Consider the following 22,238-nt stretch of genomic DNA (forward strand, 5'->3'; position numbering starts at 1 on the left):
AAGCAATTTTTGTTACGGACTTTGAATAGGAGTGTGACCCTTTACTAAACAATTAAATCAATTACATACTCATTATAACACATCAGTTAGGCCAGGTTCACATCTAACTTCACATTCACTTTTACCTATCCCTTGGTCTGCTGGACTGTTGGGGCACCACAAAGGATCTGTCAAACTTCTTTCTCCATTCTTCGCTGTCATTTGAGTGTGATAGAATTTCAATATGATATTCTTTCTGAAAATTTTGAGACCTGCCTGTTTACCTACCTGGGTGGACCACTTCTGATAGAATTTAATTCTGATATTCTTCTGAAAATATTGAAACTGCCTTTTTACCTACCTGGGTGGACCACTTCGGGGTCCGGTTTTAAGTTTGTGTTTCTCACAAACAATCTTTGTAACCTTGTTTAACAATTGTTTTTGTTTTAGCGCAATTTCATGCTTTTAGCTTTCTCAATGCGCTATGATCCTTCACTTATCTGGGCCAGTTAGGAGAATTGGGGGGGGGGTAAAGGGATATCTAGGTGAGTTTTACAACAATCACTGTTTAAAAAAAAAAAATAAAAAGGGGGTAAGGCGTGGTAACCACTCTGTTGCTGTTGATGTTGCTATGGACATGGAAGATTGTATCTATTGTTGTTATTTTATGTTTCTGTTCACTAAGCCTTGGCAGCCTAATATAAAGGGGACTAATTCAGCTTATACCACCGCTTCAGTCAAGTACAATTTCTTTCCCTTGTTTGAGATACTTAACGAAGCAATTTACTAGCAATATTTAATTAACCAATTGTTGTTTTTTTTATTGACTCTTGTGTTTTCAGGTATAATAAATAGTTGTGCAAAATTTCAGCTTGATCCGAGATTGGGTGTCGGAAAAAATAACGTGTACAAACTTTTGTCCGGACAGACAGACACACAGACAGATTGAGTTGATATACGCTTTTAATAAAAACATGAGGAGGCACAAAACCTCAGTGCAAAGCCCTCAGCCTTCTGAATGACAAAAGTGGTCATCATCGAACCACGACGGACAAACTTTATATATATATATAATAAAAGTTTCTTAACTTAAAGATCAGTAGTACAGCATTTTTTTTGGACCTGAGACTTTCTCTTCAATCGCCTATCTTAACATTTACAGTGGAAAACATTGATTGCTTCCTAATGTCTCTGTTAATCAACAAACTAAACAAACCTTGAGTACATTCTGGCGGGTTACTAAATCCAGCACAAACAGTATTACACGCTCCGTCGTCTCTATGGCAACTGGTAGGACAGGAATCACTGCAATTTCTTGTACAAGGGAGGCTCCATTTTCCTGGTGGACATTCTAGGGACGAAGTAATAAGTACATATACATATACATTTTATACGTAATGAAAAAAGGAATGGTAAGTTGGGATAGATGCGATTTAACATAGTACATTACACTTAGACTTAAACCTGTGCAATCCCAGGTGAGCAAAGGGCCGCAACCACATTTTTTTTCAACGAACTCGGTTCTGAGCAGCTTTCTTATAATATGCTCCCATGTAATTCCAGTATTCTCAGCTTCACTGATGACTGACCTCTTTCAGGTTTACTTGAGTCTGCCCGCAGATTTCAATCTAGTGCCTGCCTTGTAGCATTGGTAGCTGGTTTTCACCCATGGTGTATTTCATCTAGCTCCACTTTGGCTATTTGATATCTTGGGCTATGGGCTTTTGTCTAGTAGTTATCTTTTCTGGCCATCTAATTCCTAATATCTGGCGTAGGCATCCGTTTAACAAAGGTCTGGAGCTTTTCCATATTTAGATAGATAGTACATTGGCTAAGGTATAAGATCCCACAGAAAAATCCTATGACCCAACCTCTCAACCCGCTAGTGCCGTCCCGGCATGAATGATGATGCAAGAAAGTTAAAATTCATGATGAATTATTATTTTTACTCCTATTCTTTCTTGGCGTCTTTTTTTTTAGTTCATTGTCAAAGGCTTGCAAAAAGTCTACAGCCTCTTGTCATTGCAAACGCCCACCTTGTGATCGTACAGTGGTATTACGTTACATGACTTTACTCATAGAATAAGCAAGGGGAAAGGATTTTCTCTTGGAATGTTTAATCCTACAGAAAGAAGGATATCAATTTTATACCTGGCATGAACTGTTACTTATTTTATTCTTAGCGAGGATGGGGGAGTGGTTTAGCTCTTACCTTCGGAAACTTGAGTCCTGAGTTCGAATCTCGTTGAAGACTGAGATTTTGATTTTCGGGATTTTTAGGGCTCCCCAGAGTCCACCCAATTGACACTCTGCTCGTTAACCGTTGGCCAAAACAAAACAGAAGTAGGAACTTTACTAAAAAACAACAGTCAGATAATATAATTCTCTACGTCGCCCAACCATGCGGAACACGACGCTCGTAAGCCGACTCTCTAGACCTCGATGAAAAAGTCATAGAAAGGTAACTTACTTATTTCTGCAAGTCGGATTAGAGTAACCCAACATAACTTTCGCCTCGACAGAAAGCGAAACTCAGAAAAAAACAGGGGTGGAGAAACACTCGCACCTCACTCGCTCTCCAGGCCTGCGCATACAGTCGTTGGCCTAAAGCCACCCTTTTTGGACAACTGTGTTTTTCAGGAAGTGTTCACACGTCAATAAATAGCGGCGTATGCTGCGCCGCTGGTTGGCTTGTGTAAGAAAGAGAGCAAATTATTATACCAAGGACGATAAAAAATGAAAGAAAATCTTCATTCAGCACATCAGGGAGTTGTGAAGAGAAGAGCAAAAGAAACGGTTCACTTGGATTATCAGCAAGGATTTTGAGTTATTATTTATTTAAAATAATATATATTATTAGACTAAAGTAATTTTTCATTCTCTGACACTGCCAGAGTTGAGTTTTGTTGAATTAATAGCAGTTCCCATAGCAATGTCTACTGAGGAATTTTCTGTTGATGTGGCATGGCAATGCTGCCCTCTGACAGGTAACGAAATTATCCTTCTTTGTGTCAACGTGGAGCTAGGGTGGGACCGAGTCCATTGCACTGGCGGGGATGGAAGAAAGCCCCAATAAACATGTCACTATTTACATATCTGCAAGGCTTTTGTGGTACTGTGAAAGGATATTGGGAAGTTTCTCCGGTGTACTTTCGCCTAACTTCTAACCCAATTGTCTTGAAATACTAGCCATGTTATCATCATCATCATCAAACTCCATTTGAGTGAGGACTTGACAGCTTCCGCCACGGGGAAATGCGGTCAGGGCGCCTCAAGCGCTCCCAGACTCCACTGGCTTTTTGGGACTTGTCCCACCACTCAAACCACTTTTCCATTTTTGTTTTTTGAATTATAGCCAGGGCTTGATGAAAGCTTACAGCCTGTTCAGTGGGTGGAATTTGCCCTCCCTGGTGGGCCAAAGAGTCTGCAATAGTGTTGCCAGTCACACCTATATGGCTCGGTACCCACTGCATTATTACAGGGGTGCCATAGCGTTGTTTAATGTTATGTGAAGCCATGATGAGAGTGTTGATATTGGGGGGGGCATGTTCCAGGGCTTTGCAAAGCATGTAGTACAGGTTTAGAATCACTGGCCACAACAATCTATGTTGCCCTCAAATGTCCCTCGCTGATTTGAGAGGCAATGATTTTTAAGGCTTTACAGACTGCCATGGTGCAAACACTACCACATGGTCCAAATTTTTTTAACTGAGTCAAAGCAAGAAAGTCAATGTAGGCTCCATATCCTGCTCTTCCAGAATCTATCGATGCCGACACATCATTGTAATCATGTAAACATTTACATCAGCTTGGATCTTTCCCAAATAGAAGTTTGTTCAGGCAAGCAGATGGAAGCAAGCTTTTATAGGCCTAGAATTCCACGAGTCTTAGATTCAACTCTTATTACAATTACGAAGCAGTATTCAGGGCCTCGAATAAGGCTGCTCATTATCTCCTCGGCTTATTAATAATAAACTTTGGATCACATGTTAAAATTAGTAAATTAGTGTCTACCATTACAAAACCATTTGTTTCAACTCATTTCAGAGACTATAAAGTTTCTACATCGTTAACAGTCATTAACAAAAAAAAAAAAAGGCTACACCCTACCACCATAGGCTTCTATTTCCATTAAAGTCACATATGGATTCGGTGCTGGATATATTTTTGAAGTTTCATTCACTGAAAGAGATGAGATCGGAACAGATGCATTTCCAATAACGACGTATACACTCTGTGATAGTGTTAAGATGTCCTTATGGTTGTCAACAACAATGCTGTTGGCATCAAATGACTGAAGTCGAAATCCTTGAAGTCGTTCTAAAAGACCAGCTGTAAAAATGAAAGTACATTTTACTTATAACAAATCATACATTTTAAAACAAATTTCCTTAAGGATAATTAAGATATTCTTCTTTTTTCTGATTATTCTTTTTATTATATTAAGTATGAAAGTGGCGAGATATGCCAATGGTATAGACCCTGGCTAACGAACCGACGGGTTCCGGACTTGAATCTATGTTAAGTAAATGAAATAAAAGTAAACCGGATGGTCGTTGTGCTGGCTACAGGACACACTCGTCAAATAGGTATGGTTGGATTTATAATGTGAAAGAGACTACTAGAGTTGAATATAGAATAGTAAAGACTAAAACAAACTACATTAGATTTTACAAGATTTTTTTAGATTGCATTAATAGATTATAGTCAGTGATGCTCAACCTTATTCGACCTGCGGGCCATTTTAACTTTCGAAACGCGTGTCGCGGGCCACGTCAACAAAAAAAGTACGAAAAATGAAATCCAAATTCACCTGAAGCTATCTGAAACTATTGGATCTAGATCTAGTACTTACATTAATTAATGGGAAAGTTAAAGTCTATCATTTTTTTACGCGTCTTAAAACTTTCATTTTCATTTCTCTACTTAAAATGTGAGCTTTTACCACCAACTTATTTTCTTGTCTCTTTTCGGTAAATAGTCTCATCGGTCCTCCAGTCTCTAGACGTAGTTTAACCAATTTTTTAGACGCGGCTCAAACCAAGAAGGCCTTCATATTTGTTTTATAATGCCGCTGTATATGTGTTTTTTTTTTGTTTTTTTTGTTTGAAACAGCCAGCCTTTTTCTTTACAAAGCAAATATGTCGGCTTATTATGTTCCACAAAAAAGAACCATTCCCTTTTTCTGGTAGTTTCTACATTGAGAGTTCCATTTCACAAGCTCATAATCGCACACTCGTTAAAGGTCATGGTACCAATCCATCAGAGAAACAAGTGAAGGTCCTAACGAAGGTAAAGATACATTTACAACTATTTTTAAAGGGGGAGGATTTTCTACTTTTTTGTGCCGACGTTTCGGCGTGCCGGATGGAACCCCATCGCGGGCCGGTTCTGGCCCGCGGGCCGTACTTTGGGCATCACTGGATTATACTAATATTGAGATATTGATTTTTAATTAAATTATTTTGATTCCTTAAAAAGCTTAAATAAAAACTCTCTAATTCAAAACTTATTTTAACTTCTTAAAACTAGAATCAAATTATTACAATAGTAAATGTTTTTTTTTTTTTATTTCGTTAGCATGAAGTTATTTACCAATATTTAAATGCAAACAAAAAACTTTCCTTAATGATCGACTTCCCGAAACCTACCTTTTAACCCCTATGAAGGAAAAACAATTTAATATAAAAACATGTTCTTAATCTTAAATTGTTGTTTTAACATCACTATGAAACACTATCCGGATATTAAACACGGCCCGCGCGCCTTAATTTGAACATCAATCATCTAGTGCAGTGTTTCCCTAACTATTGACTAATGTGTACCCTTTTATCATTTTTTGTAGTGCTGAATACCCTCTCACCCACCACCACCCTTGAATTTATTAACAGAACGTAATAAATGGGTATTTTTTTTAAAATCAGCATAGTTAATGAGGTGCAACACGTTCCCCTCCAAAGCCTTCCCTTACCCTTGGGGTACGCGTACTTCACTTTGGGATACACCGATCTAGTGCATTAGAAAAACTGAAACGAAACTAATCTTAAAATGTTCAAACAAATATTATTAGATGTAGGATGTATGCAATATTCGTTCCATACACGTTAATGACTTTGAACTCGCTTTGATATACATTGATTAGTAAATTGAGAGGTTAGCGCACGCTAATGATCTGAGAAGCTCTACATAGTAGTAGACATAGATTTTAAATTGTTTGAATTAATGTGAGCCAAATAAATCAGTAAACGCATATTTAAATTAGATTCATTTGTTTAATCTAGGTTAATAATAGCCTAAAACTATCAACATATATTGCTTTTAGCATGTAAGGGAGCGTACCATATACTTATGTGGACCATCCTTAGACAGCCCTTTCGAATTGGAATGGTGGTTATAGAGAACATATAGTTGTGATAAAAAAAATTCCAAAAAACACAATTTCTAGGTGAATAGCAGTGAATAATCAAATGAATAGACACTATTTTGTAAGTTCATGAGTAAAGGTAGAAAAAAAAATGTTTTACGAAGATAAGATCTTAAAATTAGATCTAGCTTTGGCGAATCTAAAGATTGCGGAATGTGCCCACTTGATTTGTATGACTGCATGCTCGATATTATGAATGGAGCTATTAAAATGAATTTTAGTATGTCTATTCGGCCTAAGTCAAATAAAGTATATTGAGTTCAAAGAGTTTAGCCACTTTTTTAATGGTATCTAGCTTGTAGAAGAGCTACTTAACATATGTTAGGTATATTATATTATATACAAAGTTTTATCAAGATTGATCAAACGGTTTTCATTTTTTTTCGGCAGATAAATACATACATGCATAGTCCTTACAATAAGATTTATACATTAGATTTATAAAGAAAATAATTTAAATCTTTATTAACAAATATTACTTATTAGAGCCTCAATATTATCCGTAAACTTCTGATACCTAAACCAAACGCTTCTAGCTAAGCATGGGTGGACGGCTGAGTGACCGTGTGTCTTGCACTCTGGACTTTCGTTTTCATGATCCCAGATTCGAATTCTGACCGTCACCCGTTTGGGTTTGGATGTAATAATATTAGACCCGAACATGCAAAACAAACAAACAACTAAAGAGGATGTTACATTTAGAACCTGTATATACAATAACTATAATACCTGCCGTAACACGAGACTTATTTTATAATTTACTTAAGTTAAGAATTTAAAACTTATTGTCGATTTTCAATAATTGAATAATAACCACAAAGTAATTTATCTTTAATCAAACACATTAATAAGTATTTTTAATATGTGTACCTTACCTCTGTTGTACAGAAGAAATCGAGTCACTAGATAGTTAGTGTTGAATGTTAAACTAAATCTTGGACGCTCTTCTGCTCCAGTATGGCTGAATGTAAGATAATCACCATCAACAGCTGAGTTCGCTAAATAAATGTTGTTGCTGAAGTTTGAAGTTTGTGATGCCCTTTGTCCATAGGCCACATTGCGACCTTTTATAAAGACAATACAGAATAAAATAATTTAAATTTTAGAATAGACAATACAAAAATAATATATATTTAGTTATGTCTTTGAATATATATGTGGCAGTCCTCCGTCTCCAATTAGAATGGATGCATGCAATCGAGCAAATTAGTTCACTTCGGCAGCAGCACCATTAGTAAGCCTCCATGCACTAAAGCTCAGTGCTAAGATTAATCTCTTATAGCAATATCAAAGTATGTGGCTGTGTTAGTCATGGTTTCCAAGTATTCGTTACAACGAAAGATCCCAGCATGCACCATTTCTTAAGATCAATCGTATTTTAAAGACTGTTTTGAGCACCCTGCTATCGTTAAGGATGTGTGTTACTTTTTCATTGTGTCTATGGTGTTGTCGACATCTATGATTGAAGTTACGTTGAATTATTGCAAAATAAGCTCCGAAATCCCATGATCTTTTGTATCTAACATTTCTTGTATATCCTGTTTGTGTGTTTCATATATTTCCAAAATTCTCGTCCAGTGCTACAATTGTTCCAGCTATCCTAGCTGAAAACTTGTTTCTATTCACTCTTGTATTATTTCGGTTCCTGTTGTGGGTCAAGAAGCGTTCCTAGCTTTGTCTAATAGTCGGTCGATCAATTCATCAACTTACGAACCATGTTCATGCTGGCGCTAAACGCAGACAATTGTCTTTTTCAATGGGTTTGCTATGTTTATGAGCATTTGAAGGCTTGTAGGCATAAAAATGAGTTTGTAAAGATTCAAATAAGCAAGCTTACTCTCGACGCCTTAGCGCGCATACCTGGAAGGTATTTAAAGTCGTCTGGGGTCGTTATTCTAAGCAATATAAAAGCTTGTCATTAACTGGGGCGCGGTGGTTAAGCGCTTGGCTTCCGAACCTGAGGTCCTGGGTTCGAATCTAGGTGAAGACATATTTTTTTTTAATTTCTGGATTTTTAGGGCGCCCCTGAGACCACCCAACTCTAATGGTCGTTGTGCTGGCCACATAACATCCTGCTCATTAACCGTTGGTCAAAGAAACATATGACATTAACATCATTTGCCCCCATAGATCGCAAGGTCTGAAAGGGGAAACTTTTTTAAAAATGACAAGTCAATTCTTTTCACAGCATGTAGTGGCCAGTGCCAGACTCTCTTACACTGAGAAGAGTTTATGGTGCCTAAACCACTTGTTTGGCCTTAAAAACAGCAAGTGGTACCCTGTTTCTGTTGGCAACAACTGTTGGCGTTTTTGTTGTTACTAGCGAATAAATCGAGTGCTATAAGCGTCTGTCCATAAGAGCAGTTATTATTGGGATCAGGGCCGGCCTAACAATTGCGGGTCTCTATGTGAAACGGATAACGCGGGCCCAGTCTGGGTAGGGATAAGCATAATATCAAAATTAAGATTTAGTATTAGAAAATACATTCGTCTTTGCAATAAAATTGTATTAAATGAAAGCTGAAAATGCCTTTTTTTAGCGCGAAGGATTTGCGTCCTAAAATTAAACATTTTGTCTATTGTTCAGGAGATTTTAATAATTACAGGAGATATCCAGGACCTTTTCGTATATTTTGCAATTTACAGGAGATATCCAGGACCGTTTCGTATATTTTGCAATTTGCATGAAATATCCAGGACCTTTTCGTACATTTTGCAATTTACAGGAGATATCCAGGACCTTTTCGTATATTTTTCAATTTACAGGAGATATCCAGGACCTTATTGTACATTTTGCAATTTACAGGAGATATCCTTGACATTTTCGTATTTTTTGCAATTTACAGGAGATATCCAGGACCTTTTCGTATATTTTGCAATTTACAGGAGATATCCAGGAGGTCAGGGGAAATCAGAAGGTCGCGTAAACACTGATATTACATATAGAGGTTATATTGGTTTAATTTAATAATTTACATCTAGAATTAGCGCGGGTCCTATAAAAGTGCGGGGCCCATTGCGACCGCATAGGCTGCAGTGGCCTAAGGCCGGCCCTGACTGGGATGGCCGCAGCAGCACCAGAATATTTTAGTGCACTTATTTCTTCTCGTATTCATGAAGGATCAGCAGGTTACGTTGTCCATACCAACGGAGAAACTTTCATTGATTGAAGGTATAACACTTTTCAGTCGCTACCGTATATTTCAGTATAGAAAGACTTATCTCCCCTTATCCAAGTATGTTTCAGTATAACACATAAATGGTAAATGTCGACTAATTGATTAACCAATTTATTATTATTTTTTAAATTTTCTTTTGACTGATTCGCAGGTCGTCATCGACTATGAATATTGCATACTTTTAACTTAAGACTTGAAAGAGGCAGAAAAATCGAAAAAAATATTCAACCAAGACAGACAAACAGACAGACGGAGTGAGCTAAAATTTGTAAATAAATAAAATTAAAAGGAAGTATAAGAAAATAAATAACAATAATGATAGATAATCCTACTGAAACTTGGTAACCTCAAAGATAACGTCATTTAAACAATTTGATAATATTATTTCTCCATTTCCTTATCATACATTCTATATTTACGGATTTTCCTTCGAAACAGAAAATGATTAAGACTTACGCGAATGCATGTGTTAATCTAGTCGTGAATGTTTATATATATATAGTTCGTCCATTGTGGTTCGATGATGGCCACTTTTGTCAGCAAGGAGGCTGAGGGATTTGCACTGAGATTTTGTGCCTCCTCGTGTGGCTGATGAGACCTATGTGAGCCCAGATTTCTCCAGCTGGAGCTAGTGTCGTGGTCTTTAAATGTTCTTCTCTGGCGCTTTTCTTCTGTCAGAATTGCCTCAGCAATTAGTGCGCCAGTTTTCTCAGCGCGACACCATGATGCTCTGTCATGTGCTTCTGTCTCCCAGGTGGCTGGGTTAATGCTGAACGCTTACAGGGAAGCTTTGAGGGTGTCCACCTTGCGAACACTTTCCTTCTCTTAATTGACCATACAGGAGTCATTTAGGGATCTGACGGTCTTCCATTCTGAAGACATGTTCTGCCCATCGCAGATGAGACTGCATCAGGATTGTTTGGATGTTTTGCAGCCCTTTGAAGGAGTTCAGTATCTGGTTGTTGTTTTTTTTGCCATTAGACAGGTCATGTGAAATGGGTTCGCTTTTTTTTTTGTGTGCATGTTTTTTTTTTATATAGGCCTACTGTCTACGTTTCTGAGGCATAGAGCAATGTAGGGAGGATGGCAGCTCGATAGACCCCTAGCTTTGTATTTGTGGTTTGTGTTAGTTAGATACTAGATACTTAATTAACTAAGTAATTAGTTTTCATGTTGATTCAGGTCACCACTACATAATCTAATGAGGCAACAAGAGGCACTTGCATGAATCTGTCCTAGTATATAGAATATCAATAGTGTCTTTAAATTTGACTTTTTTTGCTATGAATTAAATTAATTATTTTTTAGTTACTTTTTTTTGTCTAAAGAAAAGAAAATATAAATGGACTAGTCCATATTACCTCCATTTATATACAAAGAACACAAAGAGTCGAGGTTTCCAATTATTTTTAACGTTTTGATCAGGACAGATTTCTCACATCTTATGTCCATGGTCCTTTCATTCGGTCGTGACCAGATGGTTTTTGGACATTCCTCTATTTCGCTATAAAAGAGTTTTACAGTCGAAAACATGGCTGTAACAATGAAGAAGCAAAGGGTTAATAGTGTAAGCATCAAATACTTTATTAAGATAGAATTTTAAAGTTTGTATGTTGTGAAGTAAACTTATATGACTTTACACATTATAATACGCCCTAGTTTTCAAGTCGGGGGACTAGAGCTGACCTAGTTATTAAGTCATAGTGTGAGTATGAAAATGGGGGGAAAAACGTGTTTATTCGCTTAACAAAATAATCTTAAAGACCCTTATTATGTAAATGAATGCAATGTAGGAATATTTAGTACTAGATAGTAGTTCAATGTAGACCTTTTAAGAACGTTGAAGAAAATGATGTAAACAATTTCATAAAAGTCAATGCTTGGAACTATATAAGATAAACAGGCAAAATTCAAAAGGCCGACTCCGAACGCGATGGGTTGATGATGCTGAGGCAGATCTGCAACAGCTAGGGGTTTGGGCGTGGAGACGAAAGGCCCTGGAGAGATCTGATTGGGGGGGGGGATGTGTTGAAGCGCCACTGAGTTGGATGGATATAAGGGGTATAGAGCTAACTTTCAAGGTCATTGTTCAGTGGTCACTGTTCAGTATTCTTTAATAACAACTTTTAATTGTCAGTATCTTTACTGTAATTTAATTATTCAACTTTAATACGGCTTGCCAGTCAAGTTATTATTCTAATTGTATAACAGATTTATATTTTATAACTAGCTCATCAGTGTTTCATTGAACTGAGTTTAAAAACATAGGCATCTCCGAACCCGCGTTTGGGGAGACGATACTACTCTGCTATATAGAATTATGACAATATAAATTTCTGAGTATTTTATTAAAATTATTTTTTTAAACTGTTCAGTGATTTTCGTATTATTGTTGCTTAACTTTTTTTGTCTTTTGTCCTGAAGTGTCTATAATTATTGACTTTGCTAATGTTGTTATCATACCATAAAGCATCACTGGGCTCGCCAGGGCGCCTCTGAGTTTATGATTGACATAAACTCTCTTTGTAATTGCGTTAAATTTTATTAAATTGTAAATGTATATTTCCATAAGTACTAGTATTCCACAATAAAGTAAAAGTATTCTAATTGATAAAACATTATTTGACACTTTATTGTGGCAATTTCCGAAATCACCTCTTACCTGTATCATTTAAAACAATTCGTATCCACGTTAGTGGATAACTACCATTCAAAGTCATTGTCACAGAACTGATGGATGCTCCTTTGTTACATGTAGCGTCGTCGTTATCCATGAGCCACTGTGTTTTACTTTGTTGTGGTTCAATGTCAACTTTATCTGGTTTGAGATCCACTGTGATAGAAATGAATTCTTGAATCTCTTTCCTAATAAAAGCCATGTGTGATAACCGAGTTTCGACGGTAACTAATAAAATATTTCACAAACCAACCTTATGAAGTCAACGTGATTTACAAAGCTCAGATTTATCTTTGGGGGGTGTGAACACATTTTTTTCTATCAATTTGAAAAATGCTTGTTGCGTTAGATTGGAGGCCCAGTGGCTGAGTGGTAAGGCGTTTGGCTTCCGAACCGGGGATCCCGCGTTCGAATCCCTGTAAAGACAAGGATTTTAAATTTCGGGATATTTGAGTGCCTCTGAGTCCAACCAGCTCTAATGGGTACCTGATATTATGTGGGGAAAAGTAAAGGCAGTTAGTAGTTGTGCTGGCCACATGACACCCTCGTTAACCGTAGGCCACAGAAACAGATGACCTTTACATCATCTGCCCTATTGACCACAAGGTCTGAAAGGGGAACTTTACTCTTTTTTTGTAACTTGTTGGGTTAGGTTTCTTAAATAATTTCTCTTTTTTTGTGAGTTTATGAAACAAAATGTCTGTACAATAGTAAATTTAATGTTAATTATTACAGTTAGGATACACTTGGTTATTTAGTTTTCATTTATATCTGTTAAATATAAAATATATTGAATTTTTAAATCGAGTCGCCCAACTCCATATTCTGTAACTGCAAGTATTAGCTATAAATAGAAAATGGAGAGATGACTCTTACATGATTATTGTTTTTTCACTCTACCACCCCCTCCCCTTTTCCGACGAGAATCATCGTGTTAAACCACTTGATGACCACTGCCGTAACATTTAGTGCTTCGCTACTTGCCAAGAGACTGGTCGGTGGCGACTGACAGAAACGTCATCAGGGCTCGAAAAGACTTTTCTTCAGGGAACAGTACCAGGTAAAGGAAGAAGAGGCAGACAAAGTGATGAGAAGACAACATCAAAGAGTGGACGGGCATGTAACTGACAGAAATTTTGTTAAAGACAAATAAAAGAGAGAGAGAGAGGGAATGGAAGGAGACGGTCGACAGAGTATGCCTGGTGCCTCAGACGTTCCACAGACTAAAGCAGTATTTACCAAAGTGGGGTAAGCGTACCATCAGGGGTACGGGAAGAGTTTGAAGGGGTACACGTGGTTTACTATTGATATTTAAATAATATTTAGTTTGTAAATTAGAATAAAATATTATAAGTTTCAAATTCTTTTTATTATCTATTCTAACCTTTTACAAACTCAAATACGGCGCTATTTTACATGTTAAGACGAATTTCTACAAATATCAGGAAATGGATAGAGATGTTACAACTTCCGTCGACACGCCCACTTTTTCAATGTAAAAACTGTTTCCATTATTTAAAAAAAAATTTATTTGATGTGTCTGTGAAGCATGTAAAAAATAAACTGACTAATTGAATACTTCATTGTGATAGAGTAATTACTATTTTGTGTATGTTTGCCTACAAAAAAAAAGATTGTTATTAAAATAAATCCTTTTTTTTTTTTTTGGAGTGGGGGAGGGAGGCGAGGGGTACTCAGCGTTACGCATAAGTCAAAAGTTTGGGAAACACTGGATAAACGGAAAAGTGAAGGTGAATGCTGAACACATAACAGGTGCATTATAATAACTCAGACTTTGCATTGGCTCTCACGGTGCGCACCGTCGCACTATATTACACGGGAAGAAATATATAACAGTTTAGAGTCAGAGAGTAGCTTCCTTAGAGTCTGGTGTTATAGAAGAGAGAAAGAGAGTCTACATTTGTTCTGCCTGATAACTGGCGTGTGAACGTAAATAAAGCCGGGGGAGGGTGGGTCTGGGAAAAGGATGGGAAGAAAGGTGAGGTGAACTGCGCCTGTTAGCTGCGTTAGTTATTATAATAAAAAGGGGCCGACCCGCGGAGTAGCATACGCCGTTATTTAGTGAGAAGATTACTTGTTCTCCCCCCCCCCCTCTTTTTTTTTTCCTCTGTAGCCGCGAAAGTTAGGTGGGATAACTCTAATCCGACTTGCAGAAATAAAAGTTATCTTTCCATCACTTTATATATATATCTTTCTTAGCCTTATCTTTCATCCATTGATGATTTGCATCCCTTATTGTTAGTACAGCATTTTTCTAAGTTTCAAGGCTCTTAAACCAAATTGTAAAAGAATAACAAACATATTTACTTAGAATAAGTTAGATCTAGTAGATTTTAGATAAAGATTTAAAAGGTAGAAAGATGTAAAATGAATTGTTTTTTAGGCCTTGTATGATAATTTCAGATTACATTAGGATATATATTTTTTAACAAAAGAAAAAAAGCCAAAACCGTTGTGTGAAATTTTAACTTGATCCAAGAATGGGAAGTGCGAAAAATAATGCGAGTGAGTGAGATATTGATTTGATGCACGTTTTTATTCTGTCTGTCTGTTTGGTCAAAAAATTGTATGTTTTTTCTCCCACACTTAATCTCGGATCAAGCTGATTTTACACAATTATTTCTTTTACCTGACCACACAAGAATCAATAAAAAAAAATATCCTTCAAATTAATTATTGGTAATTAGTAATTTTGTTTGGTATCTCAAACAAGGGAAATGTTAGTACTTGACTTAAGTTAAGGTATAAGCTGAATTAGTCCCCTTTATACACCGTCGTCTGAGTCTAAGAGAACACAACATGAAAAATAGGACAATACTATAGAAACAATAAATAACTTTACATTCGTCCCTGTTCATAGACTCTCCACTAGCAGAGTGGTCACCGTATAGGCTTCAGAAGCAATAAAAGGCTTGAGCCATGAATTCGTATACAGGTCGTTCCCCCTTTTTTAAATTTTATAAATGCTTTTTTTATTGTAAGTCTTCATCTAGTACAAATTTAGTTACACGACTAATCTAAACTAATGAATACAAGTATGCTTATTACAAGGTTTGTTTTTTAAAAATTATGTTTTTATATTTAATTATAAATATAGTATTATATTTAATGTTTTTCCTGTTTGTAATAATACTTACGATACTGGCAGTTGTGACCAAACCATCCTTTATCGCAGGTTGCATCGACTGCACAAAGTCCGTTTTTTGGTCCACAGCTAGAGCAATGACACTTATATGAGCAGAAGTCATCAAGTCTGCAATATCTGTTGTCTTAGCACGTGTCGAATATAAAAATAAAAACATTAAGGAAAGTAATGGTATACATTTTAAAAATTGTTGATCACTTTTGTTACCTTGGCTCCATTATATCCAACAACACTCTACTAAATAAAGACATTAACAACAGGATAGCCAAGGCAATGGCCACCATGTCACGGTTGCAGAAAAGAGTCTGGGACAACATATTGCTGACTAGCAGTACTAAAGCCCTAGTCTACAGGACCTGTGTGTTGTGCACCTTGCTGTACGGAAGTGAAACATGGTCAACCTACTCATGGCAGGACAAAAAGCTGAATGTCTTCCACCTCCGATGCCTAGGGCGGATCTTTAAAATAAGGTGGCAAGATAAGATATCCAATGAGTAATTGCTACGAAGAGCAGGGTGCCAGGACATCCGCTCTGTTATCAGCAGCAGACGCCTTGGCTAGCTTGGCCACGTTCTTAGAATGCCAGTAGGTCGACTTCCACAAGACATTCTGTATGGCGATCTAATAGAAGGCAGGAGAGCCGCTGGTTGCCCACTTTTACGTTATATGGATGTATGCAAACGCGACATGAAGCTCTTCAAAATCGACCCTAGCTGCTGAGAAGAGGTGGCACTGGATAGATTCACATGGTGAGAGAGCATAAAGGAAGGGTCACAGATTGCAGATGTCTTACACAACAGAAGCAGAAAGAAGGGTGAAAATGCAACGGCGCCTGGTGATTACATATGCCTAACCTGCGATCGCAGCTGTGTATCAAGGATTGTATCAAGGAGCCATTATAAAGGAAGTCAAGCATATAGCAGGGGTCAAAGTATCGCAGATGGTAAGCACTCCAGTGGCTTCACTGCCTCTCAGATGTTAATTTGTAATAACTTCTAGATGTACAAAAAAAATTTATACTGTTGCCAAGGTTATGTTTCGAGCGTTTCCTTTAATGTGGTTACGACGCTCTATTAGCTTTGGGATAGCATGCTGACGCTTGGGACAGGTCTTTAACGCAAGTACAGAAACATGTTTGGCAACCTAATCAGCAACAAAATTAAATAAACATGTTTCATCCAAAGTTCCCAAGAAGATGTGTGTGCAGCCCTATAATGTATGTATCTCATCTCATACATCTGGTTACATAACGATAGAGGGTTGCACTGTAGTCTTTTGACTTAATAGCAGTGCCGGATCGTGTTCAATTGAAACGATCGAGTCCTCAGACCTGAGGCTTCACGTGGTTTCTATTGACCGGACACAATTAAACAAACAAAATATCTAAAAAATATATACATCATTTTTAAAATATATATATAAAAAAAAAACATATCTAAGGGAAAAACTCCAAGCTTAAAACTATATCTCAATAAAGTAGAAGAATGGACTGGCCTGTTTTTATTGTTTTTTTTAAAGAAACTCTGATCCTGGTAAAAGAGAGAGAGAAGGAGAAAGACGGTCGACGGATCATGTGTGATGCCCCAAAGGTTTAACAGAGAAAGGGACGTGTAAATGTGAAAGTGATTTTATAATCCATCTTAGCCGACAAATTTGCATAAAGTACATTTATTTAATAAAGATAAATTTAAGTCGCTTTTATTATTCGATTAGGACACCAGAAGACATCTCACTTCCTTAAATTAAATTTCAGACTATGATTATACTACTTTAAGATTCAGAGTACATTTTATATGATACTTACCTTGTGAAGCTACAAATGGCCAGGTAAAGGTTCCAACTAAAGCAAACAGGATCACAATTTTTCTCATTCTTCTTTTGGTTGTATAAAGGTATCCATCAAATTTCTTTTATTGCTCCTGAAAGACTTTAATCTACCCCTTTGGGGCTTAAATTGAATTTTATTTTTTTTTCTTTAGAACTGTTTCTAGTCTTCTCTCAAAATAAGAAACGAATGTCACCAAAATATAAGCATTCTGAGAATTCTACAAAGATGAATACCAGGATGTAAATAATAATTTTAATTTTTTTTTCCCTAAAGTATGCGCAAAGAAAACTCCAAATATTTTAACTTCCGTCTTGATTTAATGACAAAGCACATCTCTATCAAACTATCAAACTGATGCTATCTGAACTACTCCAAGATTCGATAATTAATATAATATTGTTTCATAACATTTTAACAATCATTTTAAAATTATCCACATATTTTAACATATTACAAGTATTTAATTACTCGATGCATGCATCTATCAGTGTCCCGCTGATGCCTATCTAACTACGCTATGATGTGATGGTTAATAATATCTTTATTTTCAGAAGATTTCAATAATCACTTTAATTCCCGTAGATACTACAATAGGACATTGACACTGATAAGACATTAACGTACAAACACTGCCAGATTTAGACTTGAAAGGCCCTAAGCTATTGGAGCTATGGGTCCATTTCGGTCCCCTTTATAAGTATAGTATGTTTAAGGTATTTTTTGTAGTTTATGTTGCTTATAAGTTACTACACTAAAAAAAAAGTAGAAATAAGTGAACAAAAATATTAATGTCAAATTGTTATAATACCTCTCTGATTTTAATTTCTTTTTTTTTTCTTTTCTAATTATATGGATTTTTTTTTTTAGTGTTTTGTTTATGCAAAATGGAAATATGTTTATCTTTTAGAAATACGTGCCAAGTTAAAGTAATAAGCGATTTGGATGCAGAAATCAGTCAACATAAACAAAAACCACAACATCTGAGCGATCTTTATATATACAAACTTTCCTTAAGATAAAGACGAAGCAGCAAGGTAAAATACAAAAAGAATAATTCAATAACTATTATGTAATAGACAACAAGTGAATTCATAAGACAGACAGACATAAAAAAAATAATGTCTATCATTATAATGTCAATGAGACAGAAGGTACAAAACAGACAGGAAGATAGACAGGAATACGACTGACATTAAAAGGCAGACAGACAGAAATAATGACGGTTACTCAGACAGAAAGGCAGATATGCAGACACCATGACAGACAGACAGACAAAAAGAACGACACGCAGGCAAAATGACAGACTGAAACACATACACAAAAAGGCTGACAGACAAAAACAAAGAACGACAGTTGAAAAGACAAAAAGAGAGACACGCAAGCAAAAAACAACAGACAGAAAGAAAGAATGACACAAAAATAAAGTGAAAGGCAGACACAGGGAGGGACGGACATAGATAGATAGATAGATAGATAGATAGATAGATAGATAGATAGATAGATAGATAGATAGATAGATAGATAGATAGATAGATAGATAGATAGATAGATAGATAGATAGATAGATAGATAGATAGATAGATAGATAGATAGATAGATAGATAGATAGATAGATAGATAGATAGATAGATAGATAGATAGATAGATAGATAGATAGATAGATAGATAGATAGATAGATAGATAGATAGATAGATAGATAGATAGATAGATAGATAGATAGATAGATAGATAGATAGATAGATAGATAGATAGATAGATAGATAGATAGATAGATAGATAGATAGATAGATAGATAGATAGATAGATAGATAGATAGATAGATAGATAGATAGATAGATAGATAGATAGATAGATAGATAGATAGATAGATAGATAGATAGATAGATAGATAGATAGATAGATAGATAGATAGATAGATAGATAGATAGATAGATAGATAGATAGATAGATAGATAGATAGATAGATAGATAGATAGATAGATAGATAGATAGATAGATAGATAGATAGATAGATAGATAGATAGATAGATAGATAGATAGATAGATAGATAGATAGATAGATAGATAGATAGATAGATAGATAGATAGATAGATAGATAGATAGATAGATAGATAGATAGATAGATAGATAGATAGATAGATAGATAGATAGATAGATAGATAGATAGATAGATAGATTCACTTGGTTCAGATCCAAAGTTGGAAAGGCTGATCCTTTGTAGGTTTTGAAAGCGACGTTTTACGACATTATTCATACACAAAGGAAGTCCATCATATTTTATGGGTGTTACAAATCACCTCGACTCATGTTTAAGGTAGAAGTTGCACAACGTAAAAAACAGGCAGTAATCGTTTGTGTGTATGTATATGTATAATATCTATGGTGAGATGAAAGCGACTGGCACAAGAAAAACTGGTCGCCCCCACTTCCGTTACATAGATGTAATAAAACGTGACCTCAAATCAGTGAACATCAATCCTGACCATTGGGAAGACATAGCTCTAGACCGCAACAGATGGAGAGAGACAGTGACCAAGAAAGCTATGGACAGTGAAAGTACATAGGTCTCAGCTCAGGAAGAAAAACGTACAATCCGAAAAACGGCCAGCTCCTCTACCACCGAAGCAAAAGCCACATTAACCTGCGCTATTTGTGTCACTCCAAAATAGGGCTCCACAGCCACATGAGGAAGATTGCTCTGAGATTAACCATAGTCGTTCTACGACTGAAGGAGGCCAATGATAATATCTATGGTAAAAAAAAATAATTAATTCAAATGTTTGTAGCCGGTACTAGAACAGTAAAGCAACAAAATCAACACAAATTTTTCTCATTTTCCCAACTGGTCGACATATGTGAAGGCGTATTGAAACGTTATAAGCATGAAATAACGTTAAACAAAAACAATTAGTAAAAATACTATTAATTGTACAGTTTTATTGTTGTTAGTCTAGATCTATTACAAATTTAATTACATGACTGAAAGTCTCTGGTCATCCACTCCACCCAAACTCGACCCCGGACGTCTTGACCAAATCTTGCTTTCGAAAAAATGATGGCTTTAGGGAGAGAGAGTGAGGTCGACGTGTTGCACGAATCCAAATTCCAGGTCAAGTCACTAGTCATTCCCCCCCCCCCAAAAAAAAAAATACCAGCCACATGAGGAGACATAAAACCCTAGTGAAAAGCCCTCAGCCCCCTGGATGACAAAGTGGTCATCATCGAACCACAGTGGACGAACTAGTATAGTACATGACTGATCCAAACTCAAGTGATACAATTACATTTCGTATAAGTTTTGTTATTTTTTTTTTTTGTATGTGTTCAATTAAAAGTATTTTTGTATGTTTTTCTTTAAAAAAACAACAACAACACTTTACAGAACTCATAAAACATATTTCAACATTAGGTACCGCACAGCCAACAACATATAGCTAAATTTCTAATCATCGTAGGAAACACAGTTTATAACACTGAACAGTTATTCCATACATACCAACTACCTAGTAATTTAATTTAGTCCACAGTGTCAGCACATACAAACCTCGTGATTATACCATACAATGCGTCTATTACCCTGACGAAATAATATGAAAGAAAGAATTAGAATAAATTAATAATAGCGAAATACAGCCCAGAAATGGTTTTGCCTTTTTATACAGACGAATTCTTTCACTCGGAGAGAACAGTCCTTTACACAGATACAATATAACAAAAAGGAGGGGGGGGGAGTGTAGCGTACTTTCGTTGAGGACTATAAAAGCACATTACGACCCGTAGTAACTATCACTGAACTGGAACAAAAACTTTGCCCCATTTCCTGACCATTTGCCGTCTGCACCCATGTCTGCCATCGAAAATATTTACAACATTACATCTGGATGTTAAACACGCCAAGTCATAAGGACGCAGTGTTTTATCTTTATTGTGTAACCAGGGGAAAACATGAATAACTTGATTGAAACAGGTGAAAACAGACTAACGATAAACAGACTAAAGCAGTCGAGTTAGAAAGAACACCTTTTTTTTTTTAGTTCATTCATGTAAAATTTGGAAAAATAACAATTTTCACCTATGGTTGTTTACTATCAAAACATTTTGGTCTATCCGAAGTACAGAATTTAAGGAGTTAGTCATATATGTAAAATAAAGTTCCCCTTTTAGACCTTTTGAGCTAAGGGCAGATGATGTAAAGGTCATCTAATATGTGGCCTACGTTTAACGAGGGTGTCATGTGGCCAGCACAACGACCAACCGCCTTTACTTTTGCCCAAATAATGTCAGGTACCCATTAAAGCTGGGTGGACTCAGAGGCTCCCAAAGATTAAATTAAATTAAAAATCCCAGTCTTCACCAGGATTTGAATCATGGATCTCCGGTTTAGAAGCCAAGCGCTTTACCGCTCAACCACTGCGCCTCATATATGTGGAGTAATATTCAAATATTTATGATAATTTTTTGAGCAAGTTTTAGCATTTTAAATAATTTTTTTTTAAGCTTTTTCGTTTGTAGAACAAGCGAGTATTTTTTTTTATAAGGCAACAGTTATCTTCCAATTCAGTGTCTTTGACATTGTTACGTCTGTCTATCTATATCAAAAACTCTTCCAATCTTCCTGTTTTCATTTTCTTTCTTTTTTTGTTCTCTTGGTCTCCTTATATCGCCTCCACATTTCTCCAAATCGTTTCTCTTTCATGTTACTGTGTTTTAATGTTTCAAGAGTCTAAACCGGATCTTACAAATCGAAACGCAAATAAAGGGGAGGTTACTGTGTTGCAAATGCATGGTGGAAATACCCAATAAATATGAAGGTCAGCCCAGTTGAATGGTGTCCCGTGGAACAAGAGATTCGTTTGTGAACTGTTGAAAAGATTTCATTGAATAGTAAGTGAATTGGGTAAAGATCTCAACATGATATGTAGCTATTTATATCCTATTGAATAGCGGTTGTTTTCGCGTTCTTCCTTGCTTGTTATACATATT

The 22,238-nt window shown here is 36.2% G+C and overlaps 1 protein-coding gene across 1 annotated transcript; it reads right to left on the minus strand.

Moving 5' to 3' along the window:
- Window positions 1–4,078: 4,078 nt before the first annotated feature.
- Window positions 4,079–21,113, minus strand: LOC106052300 (uncharacterized). Its single transcript, XM_056028740.1, has 7 exons — window positions 20,752–21,113; window positions 17,230–17,470; window positions 15,418–15,549; window positions 12,245–12,415; window positions 10,944–11,117; window positions 7,279–7,467; window positions 4,079–4,311 (listed from the first exon to the last, which is right to left on the minus strand). Exons 2-7 carry the CDS (start codon window positions 17,294–17,296, stop codon window positions 4,079–4,081), a joined length of 966 nt encoding a protein of 321 aa, XP_055884715.1. The 5' UTR covers window positions 17,297–17,470; window positions 20,752–21,113.
- Between the last annotated feature and the right edge of the window lie 1,125 nt (window positions 21,114–22,238).

Source organism: Biomphalaria glabrata, chromosome 5 (assembly GCF_947242115.1).
Source record: "Biomphalaria glabrata chromosome 5, xgBioGlab47.1, whole genome shotgun sequence".
Classification (NCBI taxonomy): domain Eukaryota; kingdom Metazoa; phylum Mollusca; class Gastropoda; family Planorbidae; genus Biomphalaria; species Biomphalaria glabrata.

Coding starts and splice junctions, on each gene's coding strand:
- LOC106052300 (XM_056028740.1), bottom strand. CDS start 17,296: ATGAGAAAAATTGTGATCCTGTTTGCTTTAGTTGGAACCTTTACCTGG. Junction 7,468..10,943: donor TTCTTTGTATATAAATGGAG/GTAATATGGACT, acceptor TCTTTATAAAAG/GTCGCAATGTGGCCTATGGA. Junction 4,312..7,278: donor ATTTCTTCTGTACAACAGAG/GTAAGGTACACA, acceptor TCATTTTTACAG/CTGGTCTTTTAGAACGACTT.